Raw genomic sequence first — 17940 nt, 5'->3', positions numbered from 1 at the left:
TTCCACTAAATGTTATCACATACAAAATGGCAAACACAGAGTCATTTATTTATCTAAATAATGGAGCCTTTTATGCATGCCCCATGCTAGAGTTTGTGTATCATGTGTGTGTGTGTGTGTGTGTGTGTGTGTGTGTGTGTGTGTGTGTCTGTATATTCTGCGGAATGGAGACAGAATTGATGTTCAATAAATAGCACAGCTTTCCTGCAGAAGAAAGGACTAGCTCCAATTGTGTATCCTCAAGTCCTACAAAACAAGATGAAAAGAGTGATCTCGTATTTATCTCACCTACTGTGCAGAGTCCTTGTTCCAGGGTCTGAGCCTGGGGATAGGCAAGGACTACTAAAGGAATGGAAGAAGATATAGTAAGTTCTGTCTCTGAGGAATTTACATCCTAGTTCCTCCTACTTGGTCCCCTAGGCTGCCATGCATAAGGTCCCTGAAGGGGAAAGACACCCTCACCAAAAGAGAAGATGCCATCAGAAAGAAGAGGAACATTTCTTTCCCCATCTCTCCCATTAAGCAGTTGCTCATTTCTCTGTTTTAAGAACTACATCAAAATCCAACTCCTGAGCCTAGGACTCAACTTTGTGTTTCCTCTCATAGATGCTAGTTATTTCTCTGTACTGTGCCCATAACACCTCCTTGTCCCTCCACATAATGTTCTCCACCCAAATTCATACCTTGTGCTTCAGGTTGTCATCATACTAATATCCCCCCAAGAATCCTAGAGGAAGAGATGAACTACCTCGGAAGGCAATCAGGCAATTTGCCCTATGGCTTACATGGGGTATATGGGGTAACCAGAACTTTCTGTATTTTCCCAGTTGCCTAAGAAGAAACAAGAGCAGCTTGCCACTCCTAGAGTCTCTATCTAGTGACTTGGCATCTTGGAAAAATACCCAGTTTTCACTGTGGAGATAGGCCAAACCTATATTGGAGAGAAAGTTGTAACCAATTTGGAAGGGGCTGTTAAAAACTTGGCTAAGTCCCCCCCCCCCCCCCCGCCCCCCGCCTTGACCTTCCTCACCTTTCTGGAGGCTGCACGCTATTTCTCCATTCTTTGGCAGTTGATTTGAGGGGAAGGGCTTCTCCATTAAGGGCAGAATAAAGTCTCTGTCTATGGTGATAAATGACAGCAAGCGTTCAAAGTCTAATCCTTCAGAGAAGCTGCCCCATCAGAGGCTTTGACTTCAGGCCAAGGACTTTTGGAAGAGCTTGGTACTCAACTGCTGTCTTCTTATTTTTCTCCCCTTTCCTGCCCTCCCCCTATCCTAATCTGAAAACAACAGACTTTCAGGGGAAGGTAGAGGAGTTGGTTTTTGTGGAAAGAACCCCAGCTGAAAAGTGTCTCCTTGCCTGGGGCCTAGGGACAGGCCCCAGAATCACTGCCTGTCATCATTAACAAGAATAACAATATTGCCATGGAAAAAATAACATGCTAGGTGCAGACAGGACCAAAGTGTGTGTGTGTGTGTGTGTGTGTGTGTGTGTGTGTGTGTCTGTATTTGGAGGGAAGGGAGACTCAGGGCCTCTTTCTTTTTAATGTCTTCAGGAAAACAAAACCAAAATACAATACATTCATGTAAATGTCGAAAGCCACGGTACTATATAAAAAGAGAAGATCTACTTCCAATAGGGGAGGGAGAGGGTTAATCCATCCCAGAGACAGAGAAGCAATGGGTTCATTCTCTTCAGGATGAAAACACTTGGGTTGTGACCTTCATTACCACCACCACCCCCACCACCACCACCACCCCTACCCCCACACCTGGCCCAGGAGGAAAGCACAAGAGAAGTAACAAGGCATACTACAGAAAAGTTGGAAAAAATGTTTTATTTTGAAATACAGTTCTTAAAGATAAATTTGATTTCTATTTTCCTTGTCCAGGTGCATTTGACAAGATACCACCAAAAAAAAACAAAAACAAACACAAAACCCCAAAACACAACTGCACAAAAACCCCAAGAAACAACAAAACAATCCCCCTCACTTATGTACAGAGCTCTAAAATGAGCTGTGAATATCTACAAGAGACTAGCATATGCTCTTTGTGTAGGGGTGTGTGTGTGTGTGTGTGTGTGTGTGTGTGTGTGTGTGTGTGTGGCTTTCTATAGTGTGAGTCCGCCAGAAGAGTTATCAGCTCCTTGGAGCTGCAGGTGCAGCTGCAGGGGGCCAGTTGGGGTCAGTCGGGAACAGGTCGGCCCGAGGAGGGCCTGGCGGGGTGGGGAAGGCAGGCAAGGGTGGGGGGGGGGGGCAGATGCTTGGTTTCTCTAGAAGTCCTGCCGAGGAGTGTGGGTCAGACTGTGCCGCCGCAGATCACAGTTTCGCCTGAACACTTTGCCGCACTGCTCGCAGTTGTAGGGCTTGATGTCTGTATGGGTGAGAAGGTGAGTTTTCAGATTACTTCTCTGATTAAAGGTTCTTCCACATGTGGGGCATTTGTGTGGAGATTCCTGTTCAGATGTGAAGCAAGCAAAGGATTAATCCTTCACACCACCACTGTGCCCTTCTCTTATCTGCAGCACTAATATTACACAACCACACACAACTACAATGCCCTCCCCTCTATGCCCTCCCCTCTCTACCTCCCACCCTCCGGCAACTGGGGTGGGTTTGGGGGAGCCTGCATAGACAGATCCGCGCTACTCAATGCTCCAGCGGGGAATACACACAGGCGCCCTCCCGGTACACGCCTGACACACTGGCATAGCTGATAACTGCACGGGCACATCCCTGAAAGTTCGAGTTTGCGCTTTCCAACTCCTTACGTGTCATCGCTGTGTCAAACACAGAAAGAAAAGGGCCAGGGGCTGAAAGGGTGGGGCTGGGGGGAGTTCTAATGTTCGATTAAGGTATTCCTCTCTTCAGACTAGACAGATCAACCGCTATTGGTGGTCAATGCAAGAGGTTCTACAAGGGAAATGGGGACTGGGAGTGCCAGTGTAGACGAGACTGCTGCTTTTTCAGAAATTACTTTGTGTTGCTTTCAAGCATAAAATCCTTAAATTCAAAATAGGAGGGAGTAGGATGGGAAGGGGATGTGGAGAACGAATAGTGGTGTTTGCTGCTGCTAATTACCAGGAATTAAATTATGAATAGGACTTCTACAGCTGTTCCCTAGAACCAGAAATATTTCGAACATAAAAAGAGGAGGAAGAACAATCATTCTCCTCAGTGAAAACCAGCAGGGAAAAATATGGCGCCTCTCCAGTCAGAGAACAAATATGAACTCAGACTTTAAAAGCAGGCCCTTGGCTACTTCTTGGAAAACAGACACGAGAAAATGAAATAAAAGTTTCTTAGATAAGGAAACGAGCTTACCTGCATGTGTAAAGTTTTGTGAACCGCCAGAGTTCTAGACTGACAAAATCCTTTCCCACATTCCTGACATTTGAAGGGTTTTTCTTTGGAATGGATATACCTGAAAATTGATATAAGGATTCAGTTATATAGCTTGGATGAACGTTATCACCTTCCAGAAGCATTTATGGATAATTACTTAAAGGAGAACAAGGAGAGGACAAAAGTAAATTGGCTCTTCTTTCTTTCTTTAGATTTTCCCCCCTTGTGTAATTCTGTTTATGGTTAACCTCATGTAACAGACTCTTCAAACCAGGCACAGCGCCGACTTATCTACACTTGATCGCCCTCTCTGGTGGTGCTTTGGTTCGAGATCTCGAAAAAACGGGAGGAGTAAGCACTTCTCTGGTCTCTTACTATTAGGTTTTTTGTTTTTTGTTTTTTTAAACCAGGGACTTAAACTGGCCAAATCAGGATGTTAATGCAAGGCTGAGTTAGTGGAGAACAGACTTCAACAAATCCCTTAACAGCCCAGGAGAAGAGGTTTTGCAACCTTCCAGCTGTGGGCTTTGGAGAATCTTCAAGGAATTCTGATTTCTATTCTGGGGGACAGTGGGGGAAGAAGATAGGGGAAGAACCTTGAGCCAGGCATAGCCTATTACGAGGTATAACAATAATAGTAGCCAGGCGGGATTTGATGCTGGGGTGCAGAGGTGACCAGCTTTTTCCAAACATGCCTGCCTCATTTAAGGAGGAAAGGTCCCGGGAAACAAAGGTTAAATTAAATAGCGCTGCTGCAGCAGCCAGAGAGGTGTTGGGGCCCCGGCATGAAATCTTCTTTGCCTCTGGAATGAGCGGTGAGTGGGAGGAGGGAGGAATTTAGGGACCCTGGGGCTGGCAAGCAGAGATGCCCTGAAAGGGAAAGGCAGCTCTGGGAAGACGAGACTCAGGCAGCTGAACATAGGAAAAGGTGCCCAAGTCCCTCCACCTGGCCTGGAAACCCAGACCAGTGTTGGAAACCAGAGAGCACAGGAAAACCTCAGAACACCTGGCTCTCCGTACACTCGGATGAGGAACTTGCATTGCTTTTCCCCCGAGAAATAGGGCTGTACTTCTTTAGACAGGAGAGGTATAAATTTTGGGGGAGTTGTATGTAATTTCCTCAGCATTCCTTGGCTGGGGGCAAGCCTCCAGTCACACGTTTTCCTGCAACAGAATGAGCAGTCTGGGTTGGTGAAAGGGGCACTTGAGTTTCAGGCACTTTCTCTGTCCTTTCTTGGGCCACTTTTCTGTCCACTCCCTAATCTACCAAAGGTGAGTTGGGAAGCTCACCTGTGATCCCTCAGGTGATCTTGCCTCCGGAAGGCCTTGTGGCAGATGTCGCAAGTGTAAGGCCTCTCGTCCGTGTGGGTTCTCTCGTGAATGAGCAAGTTGTAGGATTTGGTAAAGTGCCTGCCACAGAACTTGCAGATAAATTCTTTTTTCGTTTTGGAAGGCAACCTCCCCCGAGAGGGTTTTCTGTCCGGAGTCAATTTACTGATGCCCGAGATGGGGCTGCCCAGGCCCGGGCTCAGCTTGGTCAGGTCCATTTTGGGGGGGTCCTCCTGCGTGGCGGCCACGGCCAGGTTGGCAAAGTCAAAGCGGGGCCGGTCCTTGTGCAGGGCCGGGAGGACGTGGGCAATGGCCCCCTGTTTGGGGTGGAAGAGGTGGGTGGCGAAGGGCAGGGCCGGGAAGGGGAAGCGGGCGTCCACCAGGCCCTGCGCCGCAGCCATCTCCGTGATGGTGGAACGGGTGATCTCATGCATGTTGGGGTAGCCTAGCGTCCAGTGGTTCATGTGCATGGTCTGCACAGCGCTGAGCCCGTACAGGCCCTGCAAGTGGTCCACGGCGGCCGGAAAGGTGTTCACAGCCTGGAGGAAGGAGTAGTTGGTGAGTTGCAGCGAGGGGTGGAGAGGGATAGGCGCGGGCAGAGCCTTGCTCCCCATCTTCCGGACTCGGTGGGTGCAGAAGGTTCTGCCCCTTTCTTCCAGGACTAGGGGCTCACGGGGATAGTCGGAGGCAAACCAAAGAGGCTGACGCCGAGGAGATAAGACCCTACAAGAGGAGGAAGGAGAGAAGGAAGAGTAGAGAGAGCCATGAATGTTTATCCAGACGGATTTGGGGAGCACATTAGACTCGGCGCTGGCTCGAGACCCTTCCCTCGGTCCATTGTTCCCTACTAACCTCCCATGGAGTGAACTCTAGGGAAATATGCACAGCCCCAGTTCAGTTACTGGGTTCGATTCCCAACCCGATTCGTCTGAGAAAAACAAACAACAAAAACATCACCATCAAGGAAATGAGGAAGAGGGGGAGAGGAGCGTCTGGGCTACTTACTAGTCCAGCGAATTTAGATAAAGGTCGGCCCTCGCGCTAGGAGGCAAAAGCGCACCTACCCAGAGAAAGAGAAGCCCTTACCCATCCCCTCCCTCAGTCTCCTTTCCCCTAGCAAAGGCTTTCAGGTCAAACGATATTTTCCCGTCAACAAAACCTATCACTTTCTGAACTAGGGTACTTGCCCTGTAAGCTCTGGACCCGGATCCATCGGAGCACCGGGTAAGTGAAGTCTCTGCCACAGCTACTGTCTCTTCTGTGGGCCTCTGGATAGTCAGGCCAAGACTGGGGTCCAGCAGACTAGGCCTCTGGACAGATAGTTTGCCTTAGGGTCTTCCTCTTCCCTCACCCCAACTCACAGCCACCTCAGTCAATTTCTCAGTTCCAGGAGGAGGCCACCACCGTTTTCCTGCTAGACCCAGAGAGCACTGCTAGAAGTGTGTGTGGCGGGTGGAGCGAGATGTGGCAAATGTAGAAGCAGCTATCCAGGTTTTTCGGGTGGGTGGTGGGGCCTTTTCTCCTTCCACCCCGGTCACAGACTTAGGACACTTATTCTCTGATCTCAAAGCCTTAATTCTCTCTTCCCTTCACATTAACCCCATTCATCAGGAGTGAAGTGCTGAAGGAAGGGTGACACCTCGCCTGAGCTTCTGGGTTTGGCCCCCAACTTCCCCCCTCCCCCGCTGCAATCCTCCACTATTCATTTCTCCCTCCCCCACTTAAGATCCCTTCCAGATGGTCGGGTAGTAGCCGGGGAGAGGAGAGAGTAGTCTAAGAACTTTCTTCCCCCAGATGGGAGAGCTGACCTCCCAGCTTTTCCTAAGCCTTGAGGGATTCCCTCAGCTAACACCTATTCTTCCTAGTCCTTCAGAAGAGACTTCATTCTAGGTGGCCTAGAGCTTGACCACTGGGAAGAAGACTTTTTTTTTCATGTCTTCCCCTTCCAAGTCCTCACCTTCTTTTCTGATCCCAACAAGGCCTGAAAGGTCTGTTCTCCAGGGAGGAAAACTAGAAGGTACTTGTAGGAGATAATGCAAAAGGATGAAGGGTGCTTTGAACAGGTTGGGGGTGGTGGTGGTTGTTAATGCATTTATTTGCTCCAAGGCTGGCTGCTGTAAGACTAGAACAAGAAAGTGCCTATCAGCTGTCCAGGTCTGAAGCCTGCCAAGATGGGGAGCTGAGAATTTTATCTCCCCATTTCTCCCATCTGCCACACTTCCTCCTCACCCCACTCACTTTCTCTTCAGTTTTTCAAAAAGGTTAGTGAAGGTTGAATGGCCTTTCAGACTCACTCTCCCAAGGGCATCTCCCAAAGCTTCACTTGCAATTTGGGGGATATATATTCTTCTATACCATTTGTATTAGCTAGGGTTTTCTAGTTCCTGTAACTAAATTGGTAGCCTGTGTTAGAATCAGAGATGAGGGGGGTGTGTGTGTGTGTGTCTGTCTGTGTGTCTGTGTGTCTGTGTCTCTGTCTGTGTCTGTGTCTGTGTCCATGTCTGTGTCGGTCTCTATGTGTTGTCACAAGCAGCTAGGAGATTTTCCCCATAGAAATAGGCCTTAAAAAAAATCAGCTTCCACCCATAACACTCTCGACTTTGAGTTTCTACTCCCCCTAAGAAGCTAGGAGTATTCTCCCATTCTGTTGCTTTTTCCTCCTTCCTCCTAATCGGGATCTGATTTTTCATCCTTCCAATCTGTGAACAGTTACCCTTTGGCATGTATTTGAGTGCAAAGTGTGTAGGGGTGGGGGGAGAGTTAATACATAAAAATAAAACCCTCTCAAGGGAGGAGAATTTGGCTCCTTCATCTAGGCCCACACTTTCTCTGCCCTCTTTCCCTGCCCTGAGACAGGGATTTATTAATGAACCAGCGTCTGCCTAGTGGTATGTGAGCTGGGAGTGCAGGCAGGGAGTTAATGAGAGGTGTGTGACAGTCAGAGGATTTCACTCAGACCATTCAACCGAAACTATAAACCTCTCTTTATAATAAACTTTCCCACCACTAATCACTCTCCATTTTTGATTAGGGACAATCCTTGAGGCCACCCCCATAGCTCTAGGAATATTTCTCTTGCAAACAACCCTGGAAATCTATTCCTTATGGGGGCCCTGTGCATTGTTTATTTTTTTGTCTTTAGGTCATCTAAAATTTTACACTTCAATCCTTTTAATAGCTGAGGATTTCATTGCTTGTAGATTAATTAAAGTGATTTCCCTTCTCTTATTACTGAACCACTGACATTTTATCCAAAGACAGGGAACATAAATTGGGTATTTCAGTTTATTTCCTGACTTCTTTTCTTAGAAATAAACACAGGAGGCAAAGTACAACCACCATCATATCCCAGGATTGGGGGCGAAGGGCGAGGAAGGGAAATCCAGGACCTAGGATCTCGTTTCCTAAAGCGTGAAACTAACGTCTGCCTTAAAGGTTAAATGTTAATTCTCCAGTCAAAAAGCTAAGTGCTCCGTTCCTCCTGGCTCTCCTAAGGGCTTAGAACGTAGAAATTCCCGAATGGGTATTACAGTTAAACCTAAAGGTCGCACAAAAGGACCTGCCTTTTCTAAGTAATGTGTGTGCTTTGAACTGCATTGAAGAGCCGCTTTCTTTCTTTACAGGGGAAAAGCCATATTCGATCCCTTATGGAAAATACAAAACAAAACAACCCCCAAAATATCTCCCAAATACTGTCTCCATAAATAGCTAGGGAGTTTGGGCTTCCACTAGCCAGCTGAGCTGCTGGATATATATGTCAAAAGATATTTTCGCTCAATGCCCAGATCTGAAGGTAGTTTCGTTTTGTCTTGTCTCCTTCACGACCTTTACATGTATTTGCCCCTGCCTCGGTCAAGAACACCAGCGATCAAAGCCATCCTGATGTCTCCTCCACCCAGCTCTGGATAAGCTGCTACTTTTAATTTTACAGTTGAAGTGAAAAACTATGGAAGAGAGAAAAAAAAAAGTCCTGACTACTTCAGTGGCAAGGGGACCAGTCCTCCCTCACCAGCCTACTTTACAGGAATTTCCAGTTATGTCTAGCAGTTTTTAAAACTTCGTTCTGTGTCTGTCAACAAGTGAAATGTTTACTTATTAATTGAAGTTTCAGCGAAGCTTTGGCAACATTTGAGTAAACCCCTCTCCCCAAACACAACAAACATCTCAACAAAACAAAGCAAAAATAAAAAATTAAATTAAATTAAAAAAGCTAAAGTGACCAGAGGTGACTTGATGAGGACTTTGTGTACGCTAGGATATATAATCTTAAGAATGATACGCATGCAGCCCCCATCCTTCCCTAAAACGGCTACATTTCCATCTGCGGCTGAAATTCAGCCTAACAGGGTTTCCCATAAATCAGCGGGCAGTTGTCGAATTGCACCTGATGCGGTTGTTTTGTTTGAAATTAAAAACAACCAGAGCAGACCCGATGAAAAACAGAAGAAATCAGATGAAAGTTTGATTTTTGTTTTTAAAGTCGCCTCCTCCCAAGCAGGTGGGAATCACCGCCAGCCACGCTGTAGCTCCCTTTGCCACTCCTAACCGCCTCTCCTTTCCCGAGGAGTTAATTAAATTAAGATGCTTTCGGCATACTCCGTGTTCTGTTACTCTTTGCTCTCACTCGCTGGCCCTGTTCCTGAGCGAGAAGAGTGATTTTCTTGTTCCTGTTCGGGTGGCAGTTACTTTAGTGGGGTTGGGGGTGGGTGGGTAAGAGAAAGAGAGCTGGCTAGTTGCCTGTAATCTTTCACGTGGGGAAGTGCCAGGAGTCTTCTGTTCTCCGAGAAACAGGTAGGCAGACATCCTACCTCGAACTCTCTGCACTGACACTCCCCCCCACCCCCCATCCTTCTTCTGGAAACCAACTTCACATCCTCAGCCGTGGCGATTTATTGCTTATCCAGACACTTACAGCACTCTGGGTTTCTTTCCTCCTTTTCCCCAACCCCCACCACGGGCACTGCAGGCATCAAGCACATGGTTGTAGGTTTAACCAAGGTTTGGCTAATATTATTTCATCCTTAAAACATTCCTTGCCCGTAGTCAGAAAGAGTGGGTATTGTGGATCAAAATCTCTATTCTGTGCTCTACTCCTGACTCTGGAAGTGGAGGTTGATTTAGGATATCTAGTCCTGGGGCAAAAATCATTTGGGGATTTAGGAGAAAGAGAAGGAAACAGACAGAAGTACAGAACAGGAAAGAGAGAGATAGAGGAAAAGATAAAAAAGAAGGTAAGAAGAAAATAAGGAAGAGGGAAAGAGGGTGGGAGACAAAAAGAGAGAAAAGAGAGCGACAGAGATAGTCAGGGAGAGGGAATGAGAGGAAGGATAGAGAAAAATAGAGGAAAGAGGATAGAGAAAAAAGAGGAAGAAGAGATGAGAGAAACGGGGAAAAGGAGAGAAAAAAGGGGAAGAGAAAACAGAGAGAAAGGGAAACATTGAGAAGCGCAAGAGAACCTCTTATCTCTGCTCAAGTCACTGAACCCGTTTAAGAAACTGCAATGCTGAGATTTTGGGTACCGCGTGGTTGAGATAAAATGCCTGGAAACAAATTGCAAAAACATTCCAAAGTGTAAAGTGTATATATACCTTTGTGTGTGTGTGTGTGTGTGTGTGTGTGAGAGAGAGAGAGAGAGAGAGAGAGAGAGAGAGAGAGAGAGAGAGAGTTTGGGTTAGCTAGCTGACTGGGAAGGCGGTATCCTGAAGAGCAGGGAATGCAAGAAACACAACGTCCGATCATTGAGTATACCTACAATTCAAAGATTTTCATTTCTTTTCAAAGGGGTAAATCTCTTCGGACAACATGTGAAACAGTGGCACGCTGGACAGAGAATCGGTACTTTTATCACCACCTCCGCCGACCCTCTTTAATCGAGACTACTTTATGAAGACGGCGGCTGCAGACTATTCCCAGGCTAGAGGCTTACCTCGGCAGAAAGGGTCTCCCGCAGAAAGGGCCTCCCCTTCTAATGCAAAGTTCTAGCCGCGAGTCGCGCGTATCTTTGCGTTGTCATTAGATCCACACTGGACTGGCGGAGCAGTCCGTCTGTCAGAAGTTCAGCAAGCTCTTTCCCAGCTGAGTCCCAGGAGCCTTGGACATGATACGAAGGAAGAAGAGCCGTTCCGGGGTTGGCGGGGCAAGGAGGATCCTTGTCTTTGAGTCTCCCGAAGCAGAAAGCGTGAAAAAGAAAAAAAGTGCTGGTCGGCTTTGGTCAGTCAGAGATCTTGCTTCTATCACGGTCCTCTTTGGAGCCTCTGCGCCTTCAACTCCAGTGAAGTTGGATGAAGTCTGAGCCTTCCCCTCCCAGGTCCATCACATTTCAGCAGTTAAGTGGCGTAGAACTCGCAGTCCCCGCCCGCTGTCCCACCCAGAGCTGCACACATTCGAATGTTCGCTGCCTGAGCGTTCCGCCCCGCCTACCCCCCGAACGTTCTGGGGTTGTCAAGTTCGGAGTCCGCCTCCAGCTCCTCCTCCTCCTCCCTTTCCTCGCTAATGGTCCGCTCTGTTTACTTGTGTTTGGATAGCAACTGCATCTTAAAGGCACAGGTCTTCTCGACGTTTTCCTTGTTACATTACCTAAGGTGACTCGGTTAAAAAAAAAAAAATAAACACAACCTTCCTTCCTTCCTTCCCACCCCCCACCCTCCTATTTTGTGACTCCTTTGATTGTAAAAAATTCAATAACTGCTTCCGTACCTCGCCAATGACCCTACATAGCACTAAAAAGGGCACGGGGCAGTAGTTCCAACGTAGGGCTTAAGTCTGCTTTATTTTCAATTCTTAGCACAGTCAAGAGATACCTCTCCTTTGGATGGCTGTGATATACAGATGGTGTAAACTACGGATTCTGGTCATTTAAATGATATATAATCAAACATACCAACAATGACTTTCTCGTCTTCCACTACTCCTCCCCCCCATTTAAAATACAACATTGTACATTAATGTTGCCAATTCTATAAATGTCTGCAGCTAAATGTGTGTTCTGTTTTCGGCTACTTTTTCCCCCAAACGTTACTTCCTTAAGGATGTTATCCTTAATGTGGACATTAATATCACAGTGGTGATATTGTGGACAGTTCTATTATGTTTAGAACGTGACATTAAATGTTTTCTTTCCCACATTTACAGCTGCACTTTCCACCTCCAGAGGAGATTTCTCAGTCACCAGAGTCACTTGGTTAAAGGTATGGGAATCTGCAATCGCCCCCACAAACTACAAACCACCCCATATTAGTAACCCCATAATTTCAGAAGAAACACTACTTAGAAAGTTTTTTTTCGCAAACACTTCGCCTCCCTACCGGGCCCAGCATGGATTTCATTTGCCCGCTGCAGCCGTCAGTAACTGAATCGAATTCAAGATGTAGTGATAAATTTGAAAAGTTTTTTCCTTCCTCCCCAGAGGTTTTTGGCTCTTTTGCTGTAATTACTGGATATAATTTTGAAGGCTTTGGTGCCGGGTTTGATGATGAAGAAGCCATTGACAATGTGTTCTGTGCCAGTCGTTTTGGACTGACAGCATCAGTGAGGAGATAATGGAGTAAAAACATTTAGTCTGCAACGACCCCAATGAGGAGTTGCTTTTTGACTGATTCTATTCCTCCAGCTAAAGGCTGAATGGTTCCCCCAACCCACCCACCCCTACAAAGTTGCTTTTAAATGAACTATGCAAAGCAACACTAAAAATAATCTGAACCGTGCTACTGGCCGTGGAAATACAAGCAGGACAGGCAGGAGTAGACTCTTGGAAAGGTCAAGGCTCTGGTGGAGGGTCAGGCAAAAGCTTTTTTTTTTCTTTCCAGATTTGTATAAGATAAACTATCTCTCACTTTGACCGAAGGGGAGAGAAGTTTTCGTTTCTTTTGGAAAGGATAGCAAATCATTTTCCCTTTTCCATGTTGCATTCTGTATGATAATAAATGATCTTGGAACAAAGAATAGAACTTTTGCTAATTCTGTATTTAGTGCTACATATAAAAGACGTGTTGAATTGCTACCATACAATTTTCGGCTGAAGCAGCTTGGGAGAGGAAGGATGCTTGTAGGCTGAGGGTTTTCGGGGGAAAAAATACTTCCAAATGTTGAATTAAATAAGATGCTTTCTTTTTTGGTGCTGAGAGGAGTGCTCGAGGATCATTATGCCCCACTTCATTTGCCTTTTTTTTAGGGCAACCTCTTTCAGACGCTCTTCCTCCCAATCCCCACTGCCTCTGTCCACCGACTGACCGGCAATTATCCATCCCTAAGGATATAGCTAGATTATCTAGTCATTTCTCTCCGCAGTAGGGTAAATTCCTTCACCGTGTTATTTTATATTTTTTCTAGGGGTGTATGGGTGTAGGTGTTTGTCTCCTCGGGTGTTTTCCCACTGTAGTGACAGGACTGAGAACCTTCCCAGGAGATGAGCCTTCTCTTCGCAAGCTAACTGAACACGGGGTGCCTTATTTAACTGAAATAAACCTTGCCAGAAATTAAGCGCCCCCTCCCTCGCATCATGCTCCCTCATCACTGATTGCTGAGGCCGGAATGGTAGGAAGAAAAGGCTTCATATGAACAAGTTTCATACTTTGGGGGAGGCGGGCGGCCCGGAGTTGTTTGTCCGTTACTCCCTCGGAGACTTTAGGAATTGAAGTGTGCAGGTGTTTGAGATTGACTAGAAGGTGTGGGAAGAGCTGAGGAGCGTTCTGAACCAACACTGTGTAGGGGTCTCTGCTCTTTCCCAGCCCAAACTGGGCTCTCCCTCGAATCTACACCACAGCCCAACTTCACAGTCTGAGTGCTGCGGGAGAGTGATTTTGTGTGCTTGGTGGGGGCCACACAGACAAGCACGCTCACACACGCCAACATACAGACACATAAATACACACACACACACACATACACACCTAGCAGCCAAGTCCACCATACACATTCAGGGATGTGTGGTGCATGAGACTGTCAGCATGGTGCAGAAAAGCAGCTGGAACCTCTGGGTGGGTGGCAAGGAGCCCCGGGGGTGCAGAAAGAGGGAGGTCTGGCAGGGCTCAGAGACCCTTAATGGTCCTCTAGTTCAGGCAGCTGGGAACTGAACCCCTTCCCTCCTTCGTTTCCTTTTCACTACTCCTGGTCTTTGGGGAACATCGAAGTTCAATTCAGTCTGACACTTTCGCCGAGGGGGTTTATCTGCTGTCCTCGCCAGCTTTAGGTTTTCGACACCAAGGACACTTCCAACGAAATTAAGAACAGGAAAGAAAAAGAAGAAGAAGAAGGAAGGGACAGTTGCGGCTTTAAGCACTCAAAGCATCATCGAGGTGAGGGAGGAAGGAAATGGGGAAGGGGGAAGAGGGGAGAGCAGCCTCGGTGGAAGGGATCATTCGCAGGCCCCGTTCCCCCGGGGCCCACCCAGGCTGCTGCTTCTGCAGGTCTAAGCACAGATTGGGTGTCAGGCTGCGGGGCCTCCCCTCTCCCACCCCCATCTCACAGTGCAGAAATTGTTTTTTGTCTTGAAAATTACCACCCAAATAAATCATGAAAATTCCACCTGTCTCCAGGGATTCGGGGATTTCTCCCCCAGCCTTTCCACCTTGGCCTTCTTGTCTCCAGTCCCTTTCCCCACCCCAGCTCCGGCTTTGAGTTTTCTTGGAAACATCACGCTTGTGTTCACGGCTTTACATTTTAGCTTCGAGTTTGACCTTGGGGGGCTACCCTTCACCCCTCCAATGCCCTCTCTCCCCATTTGAGCTAACCCAGTTTGGAGAGGCGTAGAGAACGAGGAAAGATAGGAGGTTTTGGAACACGGAGTGGAAGGCGCCGAAGTTCGGGATGAGACTACCAGATTTCAAACAGGGGAGCGCCAGAGATGAAGGTGGGAGGGAAAAAAAGAGCCTTCTATCTGTTAGGGGATGGAGCGAGGGAGTGGACCCTGGGGTTAAGGAAAAGTGGAACAGTTAGACCCCGAGACTCAGCGGGCGGGCTGGCGGGTGGAAGAGCTGCAGCTCCCCCTGGAGGCCCAGGCCCGGCACGGCATGCGGCTTGGCTCATATCCCTGGCTCTCTGCTCACGGACGCGAAATCACCCGCAAACGAGCTTCTTTTGGTTTGTCGTTCGCGAGTTCATGGAGTAGTATACACAGGCGCTCCGTGTATGCGCGTGTGCAGGGGTGGCGGAGAGTGTGCATTTTCGAAGTACGGGCGTTTTCATCCCCTCCCTGCCCTCTTACTTTTCCCCTACTCATCCCTGCTAGGTAGGACCTGGGGATGCCCTAAGGTGCATCTTCTCCCTCTCAGAGTGTTCAGCTTTTCAAACTCTCTCCGCGGCCTGAGACCCTGGTCTACAAAGCTCTGGGCTAGCAGGTTTTCCCTTCCTCCACTCTGGGGCTGACTTTTTGGGGAAAGACGAACCTTCTGCTAGGCTCTCTGGACCGACCCCAGGTGCCTCTGAACGGTTGGAGCTGGTTTGGTGCGAACCTTGGAGAGCCAAGTGGTAACCGCGGTCCGGCGGCAGGCGATTGGTTCCACCACCACCTGACACCTGCGCAGCAGGACCCGAGAAGGTCAAATTTAGAAAGGACCAGCCGAGACCCTCCGCCTCGCAGCCCTTTCGTGCTCTCCACTCCAATTGCGGACAGACAACCGCATTTAGGTATCGGGGTTTGCGCGCAATTGCGGCCGCCTGGGAGCGGATGAATCAGAGCTAGCGTTCCGGCCTTGAACAGATCCAGGATCTAAGGTACAGGGTACAAGCAGACACTAGCTTCGCGTAGGCGTGTGGCCTTCGAAAGACTACTCTACTTCGGGCCTCAGGACCTCTTGATGTTTTCCATCCTCTAGCTTAGGGCCCCATAGGAACAGAAACTAAAATACCCTTCCCTCCAAACTTCAGTCCAACCTTGTGCGTCTCAATTTTCCCTTATTCCTGTAGAGGAATTCGTTATTACCTCTCTCAAGCACAGATCTGTCTCTTGCATGTTCAATTTCTCTGGAAGAGAGGATGGTAAAGGGAATGTTTGGGAAGATTTCTTAACCCTTCCCTCTCTTTTCATCACCTTGGCTATTTCTTCCCTGCTTTCCTAAACCCCCTAACCCCACTTCTGTCCCTTTCCGGCCCAGGAGGCTTCGCTTCAAGGAGCATAGGGAGACAACTGTTACTGGGAAGAACTACTTGGGGAGTTGTGTGGAAAGGGTTAAAGGCCCAACAGACGTGGGCCTCTAGTGAGCATTGGCTGCCACGAGAAAAGGGTCGTGAATAGTAGGTTCCTTCCCTAGTGAGGATGACCCTATGAAACACAGGTAGGAGCGAGCCAGGTTCCGATTTTTCGAGGGGGTACTAGTGCCTCGGCGAGGGCAAAAACCCAAAGTGACCTAAAAGCAACCTCCAGACTGAGAGCTTCGGCCTTTGGGACCTGCTGGAAATCGACTGGAAGGAGCGTCCTGGTCAGCACGCTCGGGGGTCTCCCTGTTTACTCATCATAGAACTTTGGGGGGCTTGGCGGTCACCCAGGCCAGTGCTTGTGTCCTCTTGGTTTGGGAGTAGCCCCGCTACGGGTCAGCAATGGCAGCAGCGAATGAACGAAAGAATGGGTCCCAAGGGTGAAGAGAGGTGGCAAGTGGGCTGAGAGTGGGGTGCTGAGCTAAGGACAGGCCCCAAGCACCTCCTCCGGCTCATTTCACGACAGCCCGTGTGCGGCCATACATAAGGCAGCAAGCCTCCGTCCTCAGATACACCCAGACACACATCAATACACCCACACACATGTGCAGTTTGTACACCCGTGCCCCCCCTCAAGCCCTGAGGAAAACTTTCTGGCTCTCAATCAAGTCCAAGAGGAGGAGAGCTGCCTCAGATGTTCACCAAGAGAGAAGCAGCTTCGATTTCTTAGTGACTTCCTTCTTTTTCCTTTCTGGAGCCTGATTCTGTGAAGAGAGAAAGCCCCAGATGGGGACAAAAAGGAAGGAAGACCTCAGATTAAAACAGTTGGGACAAGAAATTAGGAGCTACCCCCCCCACCACACACACACACTCAAACACACGGTGCCAGGGGTGGAGAGAGACTGTGAAGATCCTTTCCCTGTGTACATAAATATACAACACACACACACACACACACACACATACACTTGCTGATAATACTTAATAATAAAACAATTGCACCAACTAAGGTCTCCCAAATGAGGGAGGAAATAGTGGTGGTAAGAAAGTTTTTGCTGAACACCCTGTGTGCAAGGTTTTGGGCTAAGTGCTGGGGGCGGGGTGTGTTAAAAGAAAAAGATAGATATGACATGACGTCTGCACTCGAAGGACTTACTTTAATAGGGGCGATAAGACACGTACATTGATAGGATATGGATAAGACAAAGAAGGATGTGCTAAGAATCCTAGCAGGGGCACAAGCAAAGTTCTCGGGGTATGAACATCACCTCCATTAGATTTATGAGGTTGTGTGTATTGTACACACACACACACACACACACACACACACACCACACACTACCGCCACCACTACGACCTCCTACCTTATTTTTTCTCCCCCTACTCTTCCAAACTGTAGTTGAATTTAAGTCTCCCAATTCCTAGTGAATCCCCTTAAAGCCCTCATTCACACTCTGACTTTCTCTTCCTTCCCTATGTGATACTGGAAGCCTATCTGAGTGTGAACATCCCCTTTCTCACCTCCTCTTCGGCCCAAATAATACAACTCTGTTCTCCAGAGAGGACCTTGAGACTCTCTCTCTCTTCCACATCTCCATTCTGCCCCTCTCCTCCTTCTGCTCCCCCCCCCCTTCATTAGCCCTTGTTGCTCCACTCCTCTGGCAATGGGGGGAGGGGGAGATAGAGAGGAAGAAGGATCCTCCCTCTGAATAGAAGAGCGGTGGAAACCGCTTGCCTTCCCTCCTTCACTGTCTCCAGAGCCACGTCTTAAGAAACCTTTTGTCAGTTTGGAACAGCGGGATTTTGTTTTAAAATTATTATTTCAACTCTGGATTTGATTTAGCAAAATTCCCGTGTTAGGATCTGATACTTCCCGCCTCTTCTCCTCTCTGTCTCGCTTCTCCCCAGTCTTACTCGCTTCATCCCTAGTCTCCAGGCTTCTGGGTTGTTCTGTGTGGGTGTGGGTGTCCTCAGTAAGGACTGACTGACCTGGCTAAGCCGACCTTGAAAACGGCAACCTTTGGCTCTTCCTAGTAGAAACCTCTGCCCCTTCTCCAAACCTAATGCAGTAGTAGCTCACTAAGCTCGAGGTCTTGGGGTATGCTGTGTAGCCGACCTCGGTTGTGGAGACCGCT

General features: G+C 48.1%; 1 protein-coding gene across 3 annotated transcripts; it reads right to left on the bottom strand.

Moving 5' to 3' along the window:
• Positions 1-1945: 1945 nt before the first annotated feature.
• OSR2 (odd-skipped related transciption factor 2) lies at positions 1946-10975 on the bottom strand. 3 transcript variants are annotated; one of them, XM_027849880.1, is made up of 4 exons: positions 10602-10975; positions 4637-5398; positions 3326-3425; positions 1946-2457 (listed from the first exon to the last, which is right to left on the bottom strand). In XM_027849880.1, the coding sequence occupies exons 2-4, from the start codon at positions 5287-5289 to the stop codon at positions 2275-2277; spliced, it is 936 nt and encodes a 311-aa protein (XP_027705681.1). In that variant the 5' UTR covers positions 5290-5398; positions 10602-10975; the 3' UTR covers positions 1946-2274. The 3 variants fall into 3 exon arrangements, with proteins under 3 accessions (XP_027705681.1, XP_027705682.1, XP_027705683.1); XM_027849882.1 differs by having other exon boundaries at positions 2240-2375; XM_027849881.1 differs by lacking the exon at positions 10602-10975 and having other exon boundaries at positions 4637-6315.
• Between the last annotated feature and the right edge of the window lie 6965 nt (positions 10976-17940).

This window comes from Vombatus ursinus, unplaced genomic scaffold (genome assembly GCF_900497805.2).
Source record: "Vombatus ursinus unplaced genomic scaffold, bare-nosed wombat genome assembly UNPS02008961.1, whole genome shotgun sequence".
Lineage (NCBI taxonomy): Eukaryota > Metazoa > Chordata > Mammalia > Diprotodontia > Vombatidae > Vombatus > Vombatus ursinus.
Note: the sequence above shows the minus strand (reverse complement) of the source record. Positions and strands in the feature narration are given on the sequence as shown.